The sequence below is a fragment of the Fopius arisanus genome, unplaced genomic scaffold, assembly GCF_000806365.1.
Source record: "Fopius arisanus strain USDA-PBARC FA_bdor unplaced genomic scaffold, ASM80636v1 scaffold00013, whole genome shotgun sequence".
Lineage (NCBI taxonomy): Eukaryota > Metazoa > Arthropoda > Insecta > Hymenoptera > Braconidae > Fopius > Fopius arisanus.
Window position 1 is genome coordinate 1,582,602 of NW_011887752.1, and position 17,082 is coordinate 1,599,683.

At 39.6% G+C, this 17,082-nt stretch overlaps 1 protein-coding gene across 3 annotated transcripts in view; it reads left to right on the forward strand.

Annotated features, from left to right (window-relative positions):
- The window catches only part of Vsp37A (Vacuolar protein sorting 37A), a 119,345-nt gene that overhangs the window by 55,511 nt on the left and 46,752 nt on the right, over positions 1-17,082 (forward strand). Inside the window, exon 2 of one of the 3 annotated variants that reach the window (XM_011299223.1) lies at positions 5,147-5,270. The exons of the other annotated variants lie outside the window; for them this stretch is intronic. Coding sequence (XP_011297525.1) covers positions 5,215-5,270 — 56 coding nt within the window. The 5' untranslated portion in view covers positions 5,147-5,214. The remainder of the gene's footprint in view (positions 1-5,146; positions 5,271-17,082) is intronic. 3 annotated transcript variants of the gene reach the window in all.

The following is a 17,082-nucleotide window of genomic DNA, read 5'->3' on the forward strand; positions in this document are numbered from 1 at the left end:
CCCTCCCCCCGAAACGTCCTCTGGCTCTCCTCGACGAACTCCTCGTCGCCACCTGCCTCAGAAGACGTCATGCCACCACTCACCTACAAACCCCTGTGCCTCTCCACCTTTTCCCTTTCACCCTCATGGTTTTTCCATTCCCCCACATGCCCCCTTCTCTTCAGTGCTAGTAAGTGCAACGATGACTACTGGGTTAAGCAGTGTCCATTGGTGAATTGCCGCTGTTTCTTCTACGGACATTTAAGGGAAGACGTTCTGTGCACCATGACTGCCGACACCTCTCTTAAACAGACAACCCAAAGCTCAATGTTTTTACGGAGCTGGCGGAAAATTTTTATGAAACGTTCTATAAATTTTCACGCATGGGATCTGCCATTCCGCCTCTTAGCCTCAGTTGTGGTTGGTCGTATATTCTCGGATCACTTCGGTAAACTCGAGACAGAGAGATGGTGCCCAACGGCTCCTGGAGGGAAATTATAGTCATTGGGCAACGAAATAATTCAATTGAAAACAGTGGAAACAAAACAATGCAGGACTAGGAATAATTAATTGTAAGTAGAATTTTTATTTTTAGCCAGTCCTTAAGTACTCAACTTCATCTCAGACGTGACTCCATGGCCGGTTTTATCAAATAGGTATCATTTTTCCATTCTAACCTCAAGCACTCACATGTTCCAAGCATGGCGAACACAACGGGTGCCCCAACTAGGCTGCAGAGGGTTATTTTGCAAGACTCAAAATGACCGAACACGTAAGTCGATGGAGTTGCAAGTGGCTAGCTTCTTTTAAACAATTTATTACATGTTTCTGTTTTTTTTTTCCTTTGATTCTAGCCATTATTTGTACATGGATTTTTTTTTTGTATGTTTCTTCATGAAAAATAAAAGCAAAATAAAAACCAATGTTTCAGATTTGTCCATCCGTTGTTCAATTTTCAATTAAAAAAAAAGGAATTCAGTAAAAAATCAAGATCATTTCGAAAAAATTACGTACTTTGAGAGTACAAAATTCCTCATTCGTGAATCTAGCAGTCGAGTGACGAATTTTTAGGGAACAAATTGTAAATTTTCAGATTTCACTGAAACTTTCTATACAATTCGGCTTTAGTGACAGGTTACGTTTTAAAACTTAATTTTTACGGGACTTTTCTCGTAATATTCATGGAATATTTCTTTCTATGTATTAATATTCCTCAAGCTCTATAATTGATATTCTTTCCAGTGTCCAATTCTTTTTAGGATTAAGTTTTTACCAAAGCTATAATTTACCTCTTTTCTTTCATTCATATATCTTTCACTGAACTCGGCCCCCTAACTTCTCTCTGCTTTCTTGCGGCGTTAGAAACGTCGCATTTTATTTTTATGTCGCGTGGACCGCAAGTCGGCTCATCGAACCATCCCCCTCTAATCAGTAGTAAAAGGCCAGAATTTTTTTTTTATGTGGTGTGAGATCTATCGAAGGAAATATATTTTAATTTAATTATTTTCTGATTATCCTGAGTGACTGCCCCGCCCCCTTCCCGCGCCTCCATCACTTTTTTTTCAGGCCCTTCCTTAAACTCACATATTATTTTTTCCTAATAAATCAGACATCGGTATTTTCATGCCTTGGTAGGAATTATTTAATATATAATAAATTTCTAGCCAAGGCCACAACAGTTGTGAGCGAGTCGACTGTCCTCACTGGTCGGAGGTTACGTGACAATCTCATGGCTCGTTAAGAGATATTATATATGATTATATGCCAATTAGGTCACAGTTTCATTGGTTCATCTGACAAAATCTACTCCGACGATGGAATAAGAGGAACAATATCAAAGCGAACAATATAAAAACGAAAACTGTCAAGTTTTCTCTACAGACATAACCCTAAATCAGGGCCCGGCAACCTTCAGGTAGTCGGGAGCCAGCCTATTACTAGGGTCGGGATAATCCTCTCATTCTAATGGGTACCCAATTAGCCAACCATTGTGAGCGAATAAGTCCCAGCAGTGACGATATTGCAGCCAGCCACGTAGAGTGGCATGGCAGTCGCATAAAAATGGCTGACCCGCCAGAATTGGCGCTAATTTTCAGTTTCAAATTTTAAATAGAAAATAGAAAAATTAAAATTTACAATGAAAAACCCTCAAGAATATATTTAGGAATTGGCTTTCGGTAATTATTATTTTCCTACCAAATAGTGCCACTCTAAATGTGAAAAATAAAAATTTGCCACGGTTATTTCTGGAAGATTCTATTATATATGATATTATATTCCTGATGGTTTTTTTCATCCCAATTTCAATCAATCAAATGCTGGCATTTTCCATCACGTGGTACAAGTAAAACGGTTTTACTTGGTATATTTTTCGAATATTGCCTCGTTTGTTGCTAATCAATGACAATATCCAATAAACTGGTACGGGTTTCAAACCCCAAAACTGTCATTAGAAAAAATCAAGTACAATGACTTTACCTCGACATGAGCAGATTTGGAGGAGAATCCTTGGACATTATTGATCAACAAATTTAAAAACAATTGAAAATTGAGATTTTCTAATAAAACCGTTTCATCGAAAATCTCGCGCATATTTCTCATTCATTATGGGCTATCTCAGTTCTGTGCATTGCCAGTTTCTTCTCAGAATTCTTATTTTTATATCTCTTTATTCTTATTCATTTCCTCAGCAAGGACTATCACAACTATTGCTCATAATATAATAATTAAAACGTAAAATAATTCGTGGACAAATAGTGGTATAAGACTTACACTACTTACACTACTTACACTACTTACACTACTATTCATCTACGAATTGTTTGCTTCATATTATTGGGTACAGTTACTGCTCCAGCTCAGGAATGGACAAGTATTTTATTTTATTTGTTTCATTGCTGCAAATATCGTCTGGAGACAAAATAATTGTCAAGGCAGATTCCTCATCATGAAAACATCGAAAAAATAATTTTTCCTCATATTGCTGCCTATTTTGAATTAAAAAAATTATATTTATAATTCAAATTGATGGAAAATCAAAATTCCCGCTCGATCGCACGGTGGCCCTCTGCCGGTGTCGGTCGAACAAGAGCTCAAGCAGAGAGAGATATCGAATTAGAGCAGGTAGTTTTGTTAAGTGGATGAGGCCCCTCTCCCAGCTCTGACTAACGAAGCTCGGGAGCCGCGTGAGCCTAATGAGCCCAGGTTGCCGGGCCCTGCCCTAAATTAGGATTGATGAAAAACTGACCATGGGTATCGATAGTCCTGCCATTCGCAGTAGTTTTTTCTTTAATGTATTGATAATGTTTGTGCATATTTTTGTTTGTGTGTTCACGTATGTGAGAAAGAGTGAATTTTTGGCACTAAGAACGCTCTGGCAGGTTCTCCGCAAACGTCCACCCCCGATAACAGTTTTTGATGTCCATTTTATCCGATTACAGTTTCTAAGTCCATCTGAGAATATTAACACAGGTCTTCAAATCTTTTGTACGGTTTCCATTGCGTGGGCAATAGTAGGTTCCACCTCTATGTTAGAATTGAGTTCTAAGGCACTTAACGTCTCTAAGGCGCGATTTGGTGATGAAGATTTGCGATAGGAGCGATGCTACTCGATTGAAGAATCTCGTAGGAGCGATTTGCCTCAACGCTGAGCTTCTCGAACGTATAACATGTATACATATTTATATTGGTATTAGTATTGGAAATGTTGAAAATTATTTGTTCCCATGAAATTCGGAAACCACTGATACCACATTTATAAATTTCAATTGATGAATATGTGTTGACATAATCATTGTAATTTCATCTTACGGGATTAAGGCTCGAACATCACTACTTTACTCTCACTTGACGCACTTCTTTATAAATAAAAAAAAACCAGGATTAATGATGAAAAAAACGTTAGCTGAACAATATGAGTCACTTTAGTGCTAATTGGGCTGCAATATTAGAAATGATATTGTAGTAATTAGACCAACACAATTTTGCATCAACTCATATTTAGCACATATATAAAGAAAATAATAGAAAAAATATGTGTATAGACATATTTGGGGGGAAGTGGTGCTCCAAAGCATGACGTATTTTTGTAAACAAGAAATAATGCTAAGGGAGATTAGTTATCAATCTAATGTGCGAATTAAGTTGGTCGCTCTTATATTGCAGGTACACAGAGAGATCAATACTGGAAAAAGTACGTAAAAAGTTCCATAAAAATTCATGTGTGAAAGGTCAACGCGGTGCGAAATGTAAAATCGGAAAAAGTGCCGATCATTCAGAACATTTTACCACTCGGTCGGTAAAAAGTCACCTTTAGAGGTAGAAAAATTACGGTACTCAATTCCGTAAATTCAACAATAATAATTTGCCGGCTGACGTGATCCGAACTTAGACAATGATTGGCGTTCGGGTATAAAACCAACAGACGTACCACCAACGTTGTCTAGGAATTTTTCTACTCGGTCACGCAAAAATTACGATACGTCACGTAAAATTTAAATGAAACTGGATAATTTTTACCAGAACTGTGGTAAATTTTACAAGTTCGTAAAAAATTACGTGACAGTCACGTAAATTTTCCACCGCAAATTATAAAATTTACTGTTTGTCTCTCATTTTTTCCAAAATTCTCCAGTAAAAAACAAGGAAATGACACTCCAGCCTACGATTACGTGATTGGTCATGTAATTTTTCCTGTGCTTTTCTCTCCGTGTATAAAGATATATCTTAAAGATTACTTTCAGAGGTAGTACTCGTATAGCAAGGACTGAGTAAAATCCATATCACCTTAAATAAAAATTGGACGAAAAATAATTATTTTTACTCAAAGTTATGCCATTTTCACTCAGATTTTTTAGGAAAAATTCCTAACCTGTCATTTTGCTACACAATTATAGATTATCATGCTTCTTTTGTAAATTCCTCTGGAATAAACACATTGCAGGAATGAGACGTAAATTGGATTGGAAAGGCTTATGGCTTAAAAATTTCGAGAGATGTCAGCCAATTTGTCGATATCGTATAGACTCCAAAAATATCCGTTCGATACGGGAATTGCTTGTTGAAATCTTCAAAATTGTTTTTAAATAGAAATAATAGATGAGAAAGTTATAATACCCGAAATGGACAATATTCGGACAATTAACTCCTATATTCATACAAATTTCAGAATGATGGGACTATATCGAAACAAAAAATAAGCAGAAACAGAAGAATATATCATCGAAACTTCTCACGATGAGATCCTTCAGAGAGCAGTACAACAGTTATCGTTATCAACGATCAAATATAAGGTAGAGATATCACGAAATTGTACTTTCGTCATTGTCACACACCAAAAAGTTACAGAGAAGACCCCCCGTATTCACGAAACCAAAGTCTATAACAATTTTCTTTATGATATGTATAGGGAAATTTACATTGAGATCTGTAGATTTTATTCAACCGACAGCGGGGTGACCATGTGGATCGCGCACTGTTTTGGTACGCCGAGGATTAGGGTTCAAATACCGTTCGGACATGGCACATGTGGGACACATGTGGGGATGTTCGTTAAGAACAGAATTAATGCGGATCAGACCTTCCATTAATATCTGCGAAAGAGTGAAGCAGAGAGAGAGAAAATCCTGATCGATTTTATTAGAGTAATTTAGGGTAACAATCGCGTACCAGAGGCACCAAGCCCCTGGCTTAGACAGTTTTATGGAGATTAGTAGGCGATTATGAATTTAAGGGCCTGAGCTACCAAGCAAATGGCCATTTAGTAGAAATCGATGTTCCCAATTAAGGAACTGCAGGAGATTGTTCGTTCACTTTTACGTTTTAGGTGGAAAATGGGAGAGGATAAGCGAATTCTTATTCACCTAGAATTACTAAGTTGCTCACGGGTTAGGGAATATAAAAAGTTTTGAAATTATTACGTGTTAGGAATTAGCTTATCATTGAGCTTATGCAATCCCGGAGATGGCGACGAAAAGTGCCCTGCATGGCACTTATGAATGGTAACATCAGGAATGAAAATTATGTAGTTAGAAATAAAAATAATAAAATTAGGGTAAATTTCAAATGTAAATTAACCGGAAAAATCGCTAGGAGTCTCGCGCCTCGCATGCGATCTGTGGCGTTTAGAAAGTTTTATCCGGAGGTAAAACTCAAATAATATTTCTTTGCATGAATGGTATTTGTATCGTACTTTCTGACTCGTCTCGTCACTTCATCCTAGACTAGCTCTGCGGTGAGCTCGCGGGGGATTCGCTCACTCGGAAGGAGGTTGGTGTTAGATTGGGAAGAATTCTTTGTTGCAATTAATCACTCGCATAATTGACAAGGAATGCAATGATTTAGTCATCAAAATGGTTAAAATAAACGATAGTGGTATAGTTACTGGGTATACACGTTATTACTCGAAATTTAAATAGGAATCTTGACCCATCTAGTTTAAGGCCTGAATCTCAGAGGTCTGCTTTGGTCAGCTCCCGATCGTACTCGTCTCATCTACTTTCATCTTGCTGAGTTAAGAGTTAAGAAGAGTTAAGCCAAATTAGTGAAACACCTCAGCATATCTAGAATTGAAATTCTATCCGATCATGAAACTGCTGATGCCATGTCTGGATGACAAGTAAGAGGGATCATCTCCCTCGTTTTCATCATCCACCATTTTTGTAGAATTCGACGTATTGCATAATCTCAATACGTCACATAAACTAATGCCAGCCAATCGAGGGGCGTCTAATGCTCGGCTGTGCGTACTCCACTTGTACTAACCTTGCCAAATCCGTATCTCGCGAATTAGGGGAACGTGCCGTGCTTCATAAGGATTATGGTTAAAAGCCCGGGGGGAGTTCGAAGTTATTAGTTTTTTTTTGAGTGATGCCTCCTTTGTTGTGGCTATTTCCAAGACATCTCGTGACTCTCTTTGAGCCGGCGGCTTCGATTGAGTTTCTCATCTAATTTTTGTTTTTTTTTTCGAGAGAGCTTTTCTCTCGGTTTGTTCCCCCAAAAAGTAGGGCTTCCTTCAGTTACGTTCGAGAATATTTTTGCTCGGGGCTTTTCGAGATCCCCTCAGAAGGTTTGCCATTTTTGAATTTCGAAACTATGATCTAGCCGTTGTGTACAACTTACTTTGCTAGTCTTCATTTAGGTAGTCGGAATGAATACTAATTAGAACAATTTTAAAGACTTTTTCTTTTTTTTTGTCTGGTTTAAGTTTCCGTAATGCCAAATTCCTTGTCTCCACCGAAGATCCACCTGTCTCTCCATAGCCAAGCGTACTGAGCGTCCCAGGACCGTATCCGCTCCCCGAAAGTTCAAGTTCTCCTATCTTTTCCTGTTTTTTGGTGATTATTTGCATTCTCTCTGTTCGTTTAAATTTTCCATACGAGCAAAACAATTACCTTAGAGATATTTTTTTAGTTATTGGCCGCAAATTCTGACCCCCTCTGGTTTGGTCATTCCGCACAAAAATTACCTGGCGCCCAAGTTTATATATATAATATATTAGTTAATATTAATAAATTTTAGCAAGGTCATTTGAGCTGAGGGAAAGTAGGACGAAAGTAACTAGCATTTCCAACCCCAAACGGAAATGTCATATTACATAATTAACAAATTATCCGACCAGGAAAATTTTTTCGTTGTGATGCAAAGCAGGACCCGGCAACCTGGGCTCATCGGGCTCTACATTGTAGAGTAATATTAGGATCACTAAAACTGCGGTTCTTATATAAAGATGTATTAGAAACCCTGTCCGCTGATAAGCCGAGACACGTACTCACACGCACTGCTCATCCAACGTTCTTGGGACACTCATACGTAGCGCTCATCTTTCACCTCGGATGGCCACAGGTTATTATTTTTTACTCGTGAGACGCCACATCCTGGACAACTCATTTTTATCCTGTACGGAGAAATAGTAACGTATTGCTCTTTTTCCCTCTCATCGACCATCATATTAGGTCGTGTTTTTGCTTATCTCTATTCTTGTGTCTTAATCTACAGGCGTGTCTTATTTTCTATCTCTTAAATTTAATAAAGTTTCATTAGTAAAAAGACTCAACCCTTTACATTAGTGTCAAAAGTATTCGAAAAATTATTCAAACATAACGAATATTTTCAACGTGGGAGACTTCAACCTCAGGGCCAGCCCGTTCTTCACTACCATCCTTCACGACAAAACTATTTTAGAATAAGTTCCGGTGTTGAATTTGAACGCCCGCGTAGTAAAAAACATGTCTTTGAAATATCTTTCAGAAATCTTTGGAAGAACCTTTAAAAAAATCCTCTGAAGATCTTTTTGGTGGATCAAAAAGCTCTTCAGAAGACAAAGACAAATAAAAGCTCTCAAGACTGTAATTTCAGAAGATCTTTCGGAGATTTTTTTAGAAGTTCTTCAGAAGATAATTTTTTTTCGAGCTATTCGGAAGATAATTTTTTTCTGAGATCTTCATAATATATATTCTTCAGGATAATTTTCTTCAGGATCTTCTAAAGATAATTGTTTTCTATATCCTGAAAATACGTTCCTCTAAGCTGAAGGCATAGAAATAGTATTTTCCACGTCTTGGACAGAAAAAGGGAATCAGAATGACTTTTCTCGCCTTGAATATGATGCCATTTTATGTCATTGGGCCGAAAACGTTTGTAGCGTTGAGCCAAGCGAGGCTAGAAACGCGTTTGTCGGTCTCAATTACATAAACGCTATTTTCTGTGTGCGTTGTACAATGTCTGGAAAATTTTCGGCGCTCACCTATGGCTCGGACAAATCTTGCGAGTGGGCGGTGCATGATTATTTTCCATGGCTACGTCTGAAGTCACTTTCGATTTTTTGGCTTCTGCAAATTTTCAGGCTTCCTTGTACTCGTTTTCTCCGTGTATTTCACGATACGGGGAACAAGGAACAAAAATCATAGGAACACCATAGCGTAAAAATTGAAAAATCAATGGCCCTATTTTCTTGAATGTATCCATTTTTAAGGCGGTATAGGTACCATACTTTTCTTTACCAATCTCCACCCACTCCCGTATTGGTTTTTAATTAGCCGTGTTATCAATGTTAGACTTGCGTAACATTGTCCGTTATCGTCAAATAAATTGCTCCTCCTGTTAGGTAATTAATTCCTCTCATTTATTCCACGACGTTCTCATTTTTTCGAATCACGAGAATTAAAAAAGGAAGACCAACAAGCATCAAGAAACTGATGAAATAAAAAAACGAAACTTTTTTTTCAAACAGATCTTCAACTCCTACGGAAAAGAGTGATCGAAGCCGACGGTAAACAACGAAATTGTTCCAGATGTGCTGTCTGGAATACGCAATTTTTGGTTTTCCTTACCTTACGTCTAGAAAAATACCTAATGAAGATATTGAAAACTATATGTTCCGAAAATCTTGGAACAATATCATCTTCGGAAGACCTTCGACGAAAATTTTCTTCCGAAGATCTTCAACCAAAAATTATTTTCCAAAGATCTTCAAGAAAAATTGTCTTTTGAAGATCTTGGAGAAAAAATGGTCGTCCGAAGATCTTTAAAAAAAAATCTTCAAAAGATCTTCCAAAATTATTTCTTAGAGAGCATTTATGTCTCTAGTAGATTTCGTTTTCTAAACAGCTTCTTGGCTCACCACAAAGATCTTTAGAAGAATCAAAGATTCTTCCCAAGATTCTTGAAAGGTATTCTAAAGACCTTTTCTTTTCACGCGAGCGATATTAATCGATTAATGGTTGCCTGGTTGCCACACTATTTTTTCGGATCCACAATCAAACTTACATTTATTCATTTTTTGTATGGGGCAATCAATAATTACTCCTTTTCTATGATCATTGATACCGCATCTGATCTAACGATTATTTATTCACAATTATTTTCTTTCAACCTGAAATCTCTACCATCGATTCACAAATCATATTCAATATTAATTGCCAGCGGCCCTCAACTCCATTCCATTGCTGTCACGAGATTTACCATCTGTAGCAAAAATGTTAGTGTGAATATTGATGCTGCTTTCGCGAGTATTGATCTTGTTTGCATCCTCGCCTTAGATTTTATTCCAGTAGGAGGTCTACTACGAGAATTCCAAACCGTAATCAATCGAAAATTGAACTTCTACAATGGAAAAAATGTGTTTTAATTCATCATACCAACATCAACAATAACATTCAAATATTTATTCCTGAATATTTATTGAAGTTATTTGAGTTATCAATTAAATTGTTGAACGAAGAAAAGATTATTATTGTTAGATAATTCAATGAATGTTGAATTTCCACTGTATGGTTTTACACCTTTTACAGACAAAAAAATTTTTCCTTAAATAATATACGTTGTACTCAATAATGCCAAGGACCTCAGTTGTATGTGTTACGCCACGTTTTCCACTAAATATTCGATAATAATAATCAAATAAATAGTGCAAACTATGACTATCAAGTTCTCCTATTTTAAGCCTACCTTTCGGAAATAGCTTTGGATCGGAGTAAATGTCTGGAGCAATTGAACAAGAAATGATAATACTTTTGTTTTAGAACTTTAACAATTTATTATAAATGATAATAATGAGAAATCAAGGAAATTGATCATACCAAAATTGAATTTATAGTTTCATGAACTGATTTGGTTTGAAAATTGTAAAATAGATGAGGAGCGATTTCCTTGAGAACAATAAAATTTTCCCCACAATTTTTACCGAATTTTTCCTTTTTGGAATTTATTAATTCAGAAAAAAAGATTTATTTGTTCGATCATCTTTAAGTGATTTTAATGTGAGATGTTACTTTCAAAATTGAACCTTTGAATTTAATTAATTTCCTCTAAAACGTTGCTCTAGCAGATCTCTGAGATTTTTTCTTTGGGGGTCCTCTGTTCATCCCTTCTTTTAGGAAAAGGTAAAATTAATTAATAAATCGTGAAATCAAAATAATCCATTGGTTAAATTTTAAATTTAATTCGAAATAATTCGCACCTTAAAGAATTTTTTTTTTTATAATTTACAAATTGATTGTTGAGTAAATTATTAAAAAAAATGAATCGATCAATTAAAATTTCAAAATTTAGTTTGAAATAATTCGTGTTATTAATGATTTTCAATTTAAATTAATAATTGAATAACTATAAAATTTAAATAATGTTATGACTTTTGTTATAACTCTAGATATATCAGGATGTGTAATCAGCCTCTCGGCGACTTTACATCCTGCTTAGCGCATCGGTCTAGTCGATGGTGTCGATGATCTGTGCCCTACGAGCAAACTCGTAGAGTCCATCGATCCCGTCCCTATCGACGTGTAATTCTTGCATGCATGTGGTCCCGAGGATTTCCCATCGAATTTCGTCTAGACCACTGCATCTTAGAATGAGGTGTTCGGGATCTTCCTTCGTTAACCCACATCTCGTGCATAGCGGATCATTCCCTCTGCTTATTTTTGCTAAGTAGTAGGGCAGAGGCCAGTGACCAGTAATAAGTCCCACCAGCGAGCGGAGCTTATCCCTGCTCAGGCTCAGTAGCATCTCTGTCAGCTTTTTCGTGGGTATTTTTAGGAGGGTTCTTGGTTGTCTGGACCCCAGTTCTGAGTTCCATCTCCCTACAAGCCTCCTTTCCACACGTTACTGAATTAAATCCTTTATGTAGTCAGTGTGTAGGCCTACATAGTCTCGTGCCTTCGGCGGAACACTCCGACATCCCTTTCTTGCTAGCTCATCTGCCTTCATGTTGCCAGTGATGCCAGCGTGGCCTGGAATCCATGCCACTTCTAGCCGATTGTGAGCGGCGATTTCCTCTATCAGCTCTATGCATTCGTTTGCTAGCCGCGAGCAGCACCCATACTTGAGTAGTGTTCTCAGCGCCCGTCTGCTGTCTGAGTAGATGTATATTCTCTTACCCTTGTCCCTTCTCCCTTCTGGAGCAAGGTTGCATGTGGGTCCAGTCCGATGGCGCAACCTGTCCTAGGCCCCTCCGACCGCTTCCGGATCCCCGCTCCCGTTCGGCCGCTCAATCTGGAGCCCTCCGTATACCAGACTAACCCCATGGGTGGCACCCATTTCTCAACCCTTTTTTGTGTAGCTTCCCCCTCCCCGAGGTTAACTATGAAGCTTTTGTGGAAGTGCCATGTTGGCCGACATGCGTCTCCCCTCTGCGATAGTAACCTACATAGTTCCATATCCTCAGTGAGTATAATAGCATGCCCGCCCCTGTGTCTTTTCCACGATCCTTGCAGCCTCAATCTCGAGGCCGTTTTCACCGCCTGGTCCTTTATGTTGAGTAGGGGCGGTTGTATAAAGAGTAGGGCTTGCAAGGCTGAGCTAGGGGTCGTTCGCAGCGCCCCCATTATGTCCAGCATCGCAAGTTTGCCTATCCTGTCAATCGTCTTCCTGTGGCATGTCTTATTCAGGGCCGTCCACTAGACAACGGCCGCATATGTCAGCTATGGGGTCATAATGGCCGTGTAGATCCATTTCACTAATTTGGGCCTTAGCCTTCAAGTGCTTCCAAACATTCGCCTGCATGCCCAATAGATCATGATGACCTTGTTGGTTTGCGTGGCAATGTGTTTCTTCCAGCTGAGCTGCCTGTCGGGCCAGATACCTAGGTATCGTACATCTACTGGAAAGTTCAGCTCTGTGCCATATATGGTGGGGGGCCTGACGACCCTCCGCCTTTTGCTCGTGAAGTGCACCATCTCGGTCTTGTTTGGGTTCACCCTCAGGCCCTGAGATGTGCACCACTGCTGAACATAGTTCAGCGCTCCTTGCATTTTACGGTGCAGAGTTTTCGTGAGATAACTCCCCCCTGCGGGCAGTCCCTTCCCGCAATCGCCCTGACTGTGCTGTCACCGAGAGTGGTCTAGACCAGGGATGGGCAACCTTCAAGTAGCTCGGAGCAGAGTCATAAACTCGAGTTAGGAATCCAATAAAGTTTATAACCATGCCAATTATAAGGGTCCTAGTACGATCATAGTAGGGACAGTAGTGGGGGCCTCACAGTCACCGTATTGGGGAGCGTCCCATGACTTCTCTGCCAAATGGTAAAATGGGGAAAATGGCCGCCGTGATTAATATAAAGAGAAAGTTAAATATCCACACATCGCCAAAAACTTTTCTGAATATGAAGATAACTATTGGTCATTGAAATAAATATGAAAGTACTCTTCAAATTCAATTTTCCGAATTAATGACATCTTTCAGCTTGGTTTTAAATTTTTGGTCCAATATCGACCTTACCGAAAAATATGTCTAGGAAAAAATCCCAAACATTGCAGGTTTGACTGGCTGATGTTGATTCTGAATATAAAAAAGGAATATTTTTTTAAAATAATATTTAAAAAAAAATTTCTTCAAAGAACCCTGTGGAATTTATTCCTTGCCTTTGAAATTACACAGCCGGTCTTTACATTTCATTTGTAACGTCTGCTTTCAAAATTAATAAAAATGTCATCGTGAAGAAAATTCCACATTTTCCATTTTTGACTCATTTCCCCGCTTTTCCTTTTCTTCAGAGATATTTCTCCTCTTTTCCTGTTCTTACGTGTTACCCCCACTTTGGTTGATTTCAGCCGAGGAGAAGGCCCTTTACGACTTGAGTCATAAAGGCCCATCACCCGACACAATAAGCTTTCGTCTACCCTTTGTTATGTACTAATAGAGGTCGGGAGCACGACTTGCTCTCAGAGCAGAGGTTGCCCATCCCTGGTCTAGACCAGGGATGGGCAACCTCCAGGTAGCTCGTAGCGGAGTCATAAACTCGAGTTAGGAATCCAATCAAGTTTATAACCATGCCAATCATGAGGGTTCTAGTACGATCATAGTGAGGACGATAGTGGCGGTCTCACCGTCGCCGTATTGGGGAGCGTCCCATGACGCTTCTGCCAAATGATAAAATGGAGAAAATAGCCGCGCGGATTAATATAAAAAGAAATTTAAAAATTCACACATGGACAAAAATATTTCTGAATATAATGCTGTAACAATCCCTTCAAATTGTTAGTCGTATTTTATTCAAATCCGGCTGCGACTTGGTTACTAAGCACACGTCTGCATTGAATGCTCCAAAAGAACAGATTGAAGTTGGGAAATGGAATACATTTGGAAAATTTGACTAAACCCCCTCCCTCCCGCAATTTTACGGTCAAATCCGACCAATCGGGAAAGTGCAATACAATTGATGACTACGGTTTCGGCCGACAGTCTCGAACAGAAATATTCCCCCAAAATATTGTTTTAGCATTTGGAAAATTTCCTGCGCTCTGCCTTGCACATATCTTATTTAGTTAACAAAATATATATATAACTTATAATATATAGAACTTGTTGCTGATTAATTGAAAATCTGATTCTCAGTATTGTTCTATGGAGAAAGTGTAGAACGAAATTTAAAAGGTATCAATAATTAATACGGTGACGATTAATTACAATTTATAATTTTGATTTTTCAACTTTTGCCAGAGTGTATTAGTCAATTTTGAAGCGATTAAATTGGACTATGACAAACCCAACAGCCTAACAAATTTTACAATATGAAATATAAAGCATTTCATAATTTTAAATTTCGCCAGTGTTATAAGAGAAAACGTTTTAGTTATAATTCTTTTTTGAAACTACAGACCCTGCATTCAATCGCTTCAAATTCCGCTGCGTTATTGACCTAAATATAAATAACTAATACTCATTGAAGAAAACATGAAAGTACACTGAGAAAAAAAATTATTTTTTCCAAGAATATTTTCTTCCTACTAGTAAATCTGGGGATCACTGTGTAAATACTCCCGTAAGACTTACTAATGCCAAATATATTTTCTTGTGGTTAGTAAATATTCTTGGCTCAAGAAAATTTTTTTCTCAGTGTACTCTTAAAATTTAGTTTTCTGAATTATTGACATCTTTTAACTTCCTTTTCAAATTTTTGGTCCAATAACGAACTTACGGAAAAATATCTGAAAGAGAAAATACCAAACATTGCAGTTTCTACCGGCTGATGTTGATTCTGATTATAAAACATGAATATTTTTTGAGAATAATATTTTTAAAAAATTTTCTTCAATGAACATTTTTATTTCAATCAATTTCATTTCTTGAATAAATAATCACGGGGCACTGGAACATGACATTGTTGAATTTGTTCCTTTCCTCTGGAATTGAACACCCGGCTTCTACATTTTATTTGTAACGTCTGCTTTCAAAATAAATAAAAACATCATAGTGAAGAAAATTTCACATTTTCCATTGTTGTCTCATTTCCCCGCTTTTCCTTTTTTTCAACGACATTTCTCCTCTTTTCCTTTTCTTAAGTGTTACCCCCACTTCGGTTGATTTCAGCCAACCAGCCAATCGGCTCTCCTCTACCCTTTGTTATACACTAATAGCGTTCGGGAGCACGACTTACTCTCAGAGCAGAGGTTGCCCATCCCTGATGTAGACCATTCTGATTCAGAGTATAGCAGCCACCCATCTGATAATGGGTGTTTCAATTCCGAAGGATATCGCCGCTCCCTCCATCGTGTCAAAGAATGTGTTGTCGAAGGCTCTCTCTATATCGATGAAGATACCGAGGGCGTCCTCCTTTCCTTCCCTCGCTTTTTCAATCATGCCGTCCAGTCTCTGTCAACCTGCCGGCCTGGTAGGCGTGTTATGAGGAGCAAATCGAATTTGTACTCAGCGCTCCCTCCTTGATATGCCTATCGACCAGTCTCTCCAGAGATTTCCACAAGAAAGAGCTCAGGCTGATCGGTCTATACGCTTTGGCGTTATCATAGCTGCATTTTCCCGGTTTGAGGATAAAGACAACTCTGACTTCCCTCCACCTACTGGGCACATGGCCCAGAGCCAGGCAAGCTCTTAGTGCCGGTAGTAGCCTGCGCAGAAGCAGCGGCCCTCCTCTCTGCAGGAGCACCGGGTAGATCCCATCCGGGCCCTCTCTACTCTTGTATTTCTCAAAGGAGCCCACTGCCCAGCGCAGCCTGTACGGCGTTACGATTTTTGCGGCCAGCTTCCAGTCGGGTTCGCCGCCTCCTGAGCATATCCGGTCTTCTATCGGCCCTTCTCCTGAGCTCTGTATGATTGAGTCAGGAAAGTGCGTCTGGACCAGATGCTCCAGAATGTCAGTTGGTTCTGTGATGGCCTGCCCGCTTGCCAGCGTGATTCCACCCAGCCTTTGTGTGAGACGCCCCGAGATCACTCTGCGGAGCCTGGCCACCTGTGATAGCGCCTGTAGCTCTTCGCAGAAGGCTCTCCAGCAGTCTCCATCGATTTCTTAATGAGTCTTTTGCACTGGCTCTGTGCATTTCTGTACAGAATCCAGTCTTCAGCCCTTTTGAATCTGCTGCCCCCTTGCCATCTGGTCCAGGTGGCACGCCCTCCTCGCCGCCGTCCTCTCGGCGCCCGTTCTCTCTTTGCCTTTTTTTGGGGGGTGGGGTTATTCACGGTGGGCCCGACCACGGTAGGTCCCTCCACCACATCCCTTTCCCCTATTTTGGCCGACGCTTGGTCCCCAGTTGGGGCCCCGGCGCCGACCTTGTCCGCCTCCTTCCTGGAAGCCGTCGACGTTTCCTCGGAGAGGGTGCCGTCGTCGGCGTTAATTTTTGAGTTAAATGGTTCTATTTTGGTCCCACGAGTCTCCTGGGAAATAATGGTCCGCGCCCGCAGAGCCTGGATGCGGGGGTAAGTGATGACTACAATGGGGTGCTGCCTGGTGCCCCCAGGGTATCGGTCGAAACACTATTCCCCAGTGCCATTCAGCCTTCGGCACGATGACTTCCATCTTGGCTTGCAGAGTCTGGTCGGCGGCGTGGTTTTATGTTCCCTATCAGGTTCTCACATCCTAAGTTCCGCCTATGGCCAACACTGGCCAGGTTCCGTGGTGGGCCCTGAAGATCCAGATTCAGGTGCCACCAGATTCGGCCCCCTGTCTCTGTTCCCACAACACCACTCGTACCCCGACCGTTTCCCATCCGCCACCTGGGACGCGCTCAGTCGGGAGACTCACTCGTCCTCCTCATCTCGTTTATAGAGCTCGTCAGGGGTGAGAAAATTTAAATAATTCAATCAATAAGAATTTCAAAATTCATTTGAAATAAATCACATTGTTAAAATTTTTAATTTAAATTAACAATTCAGGAA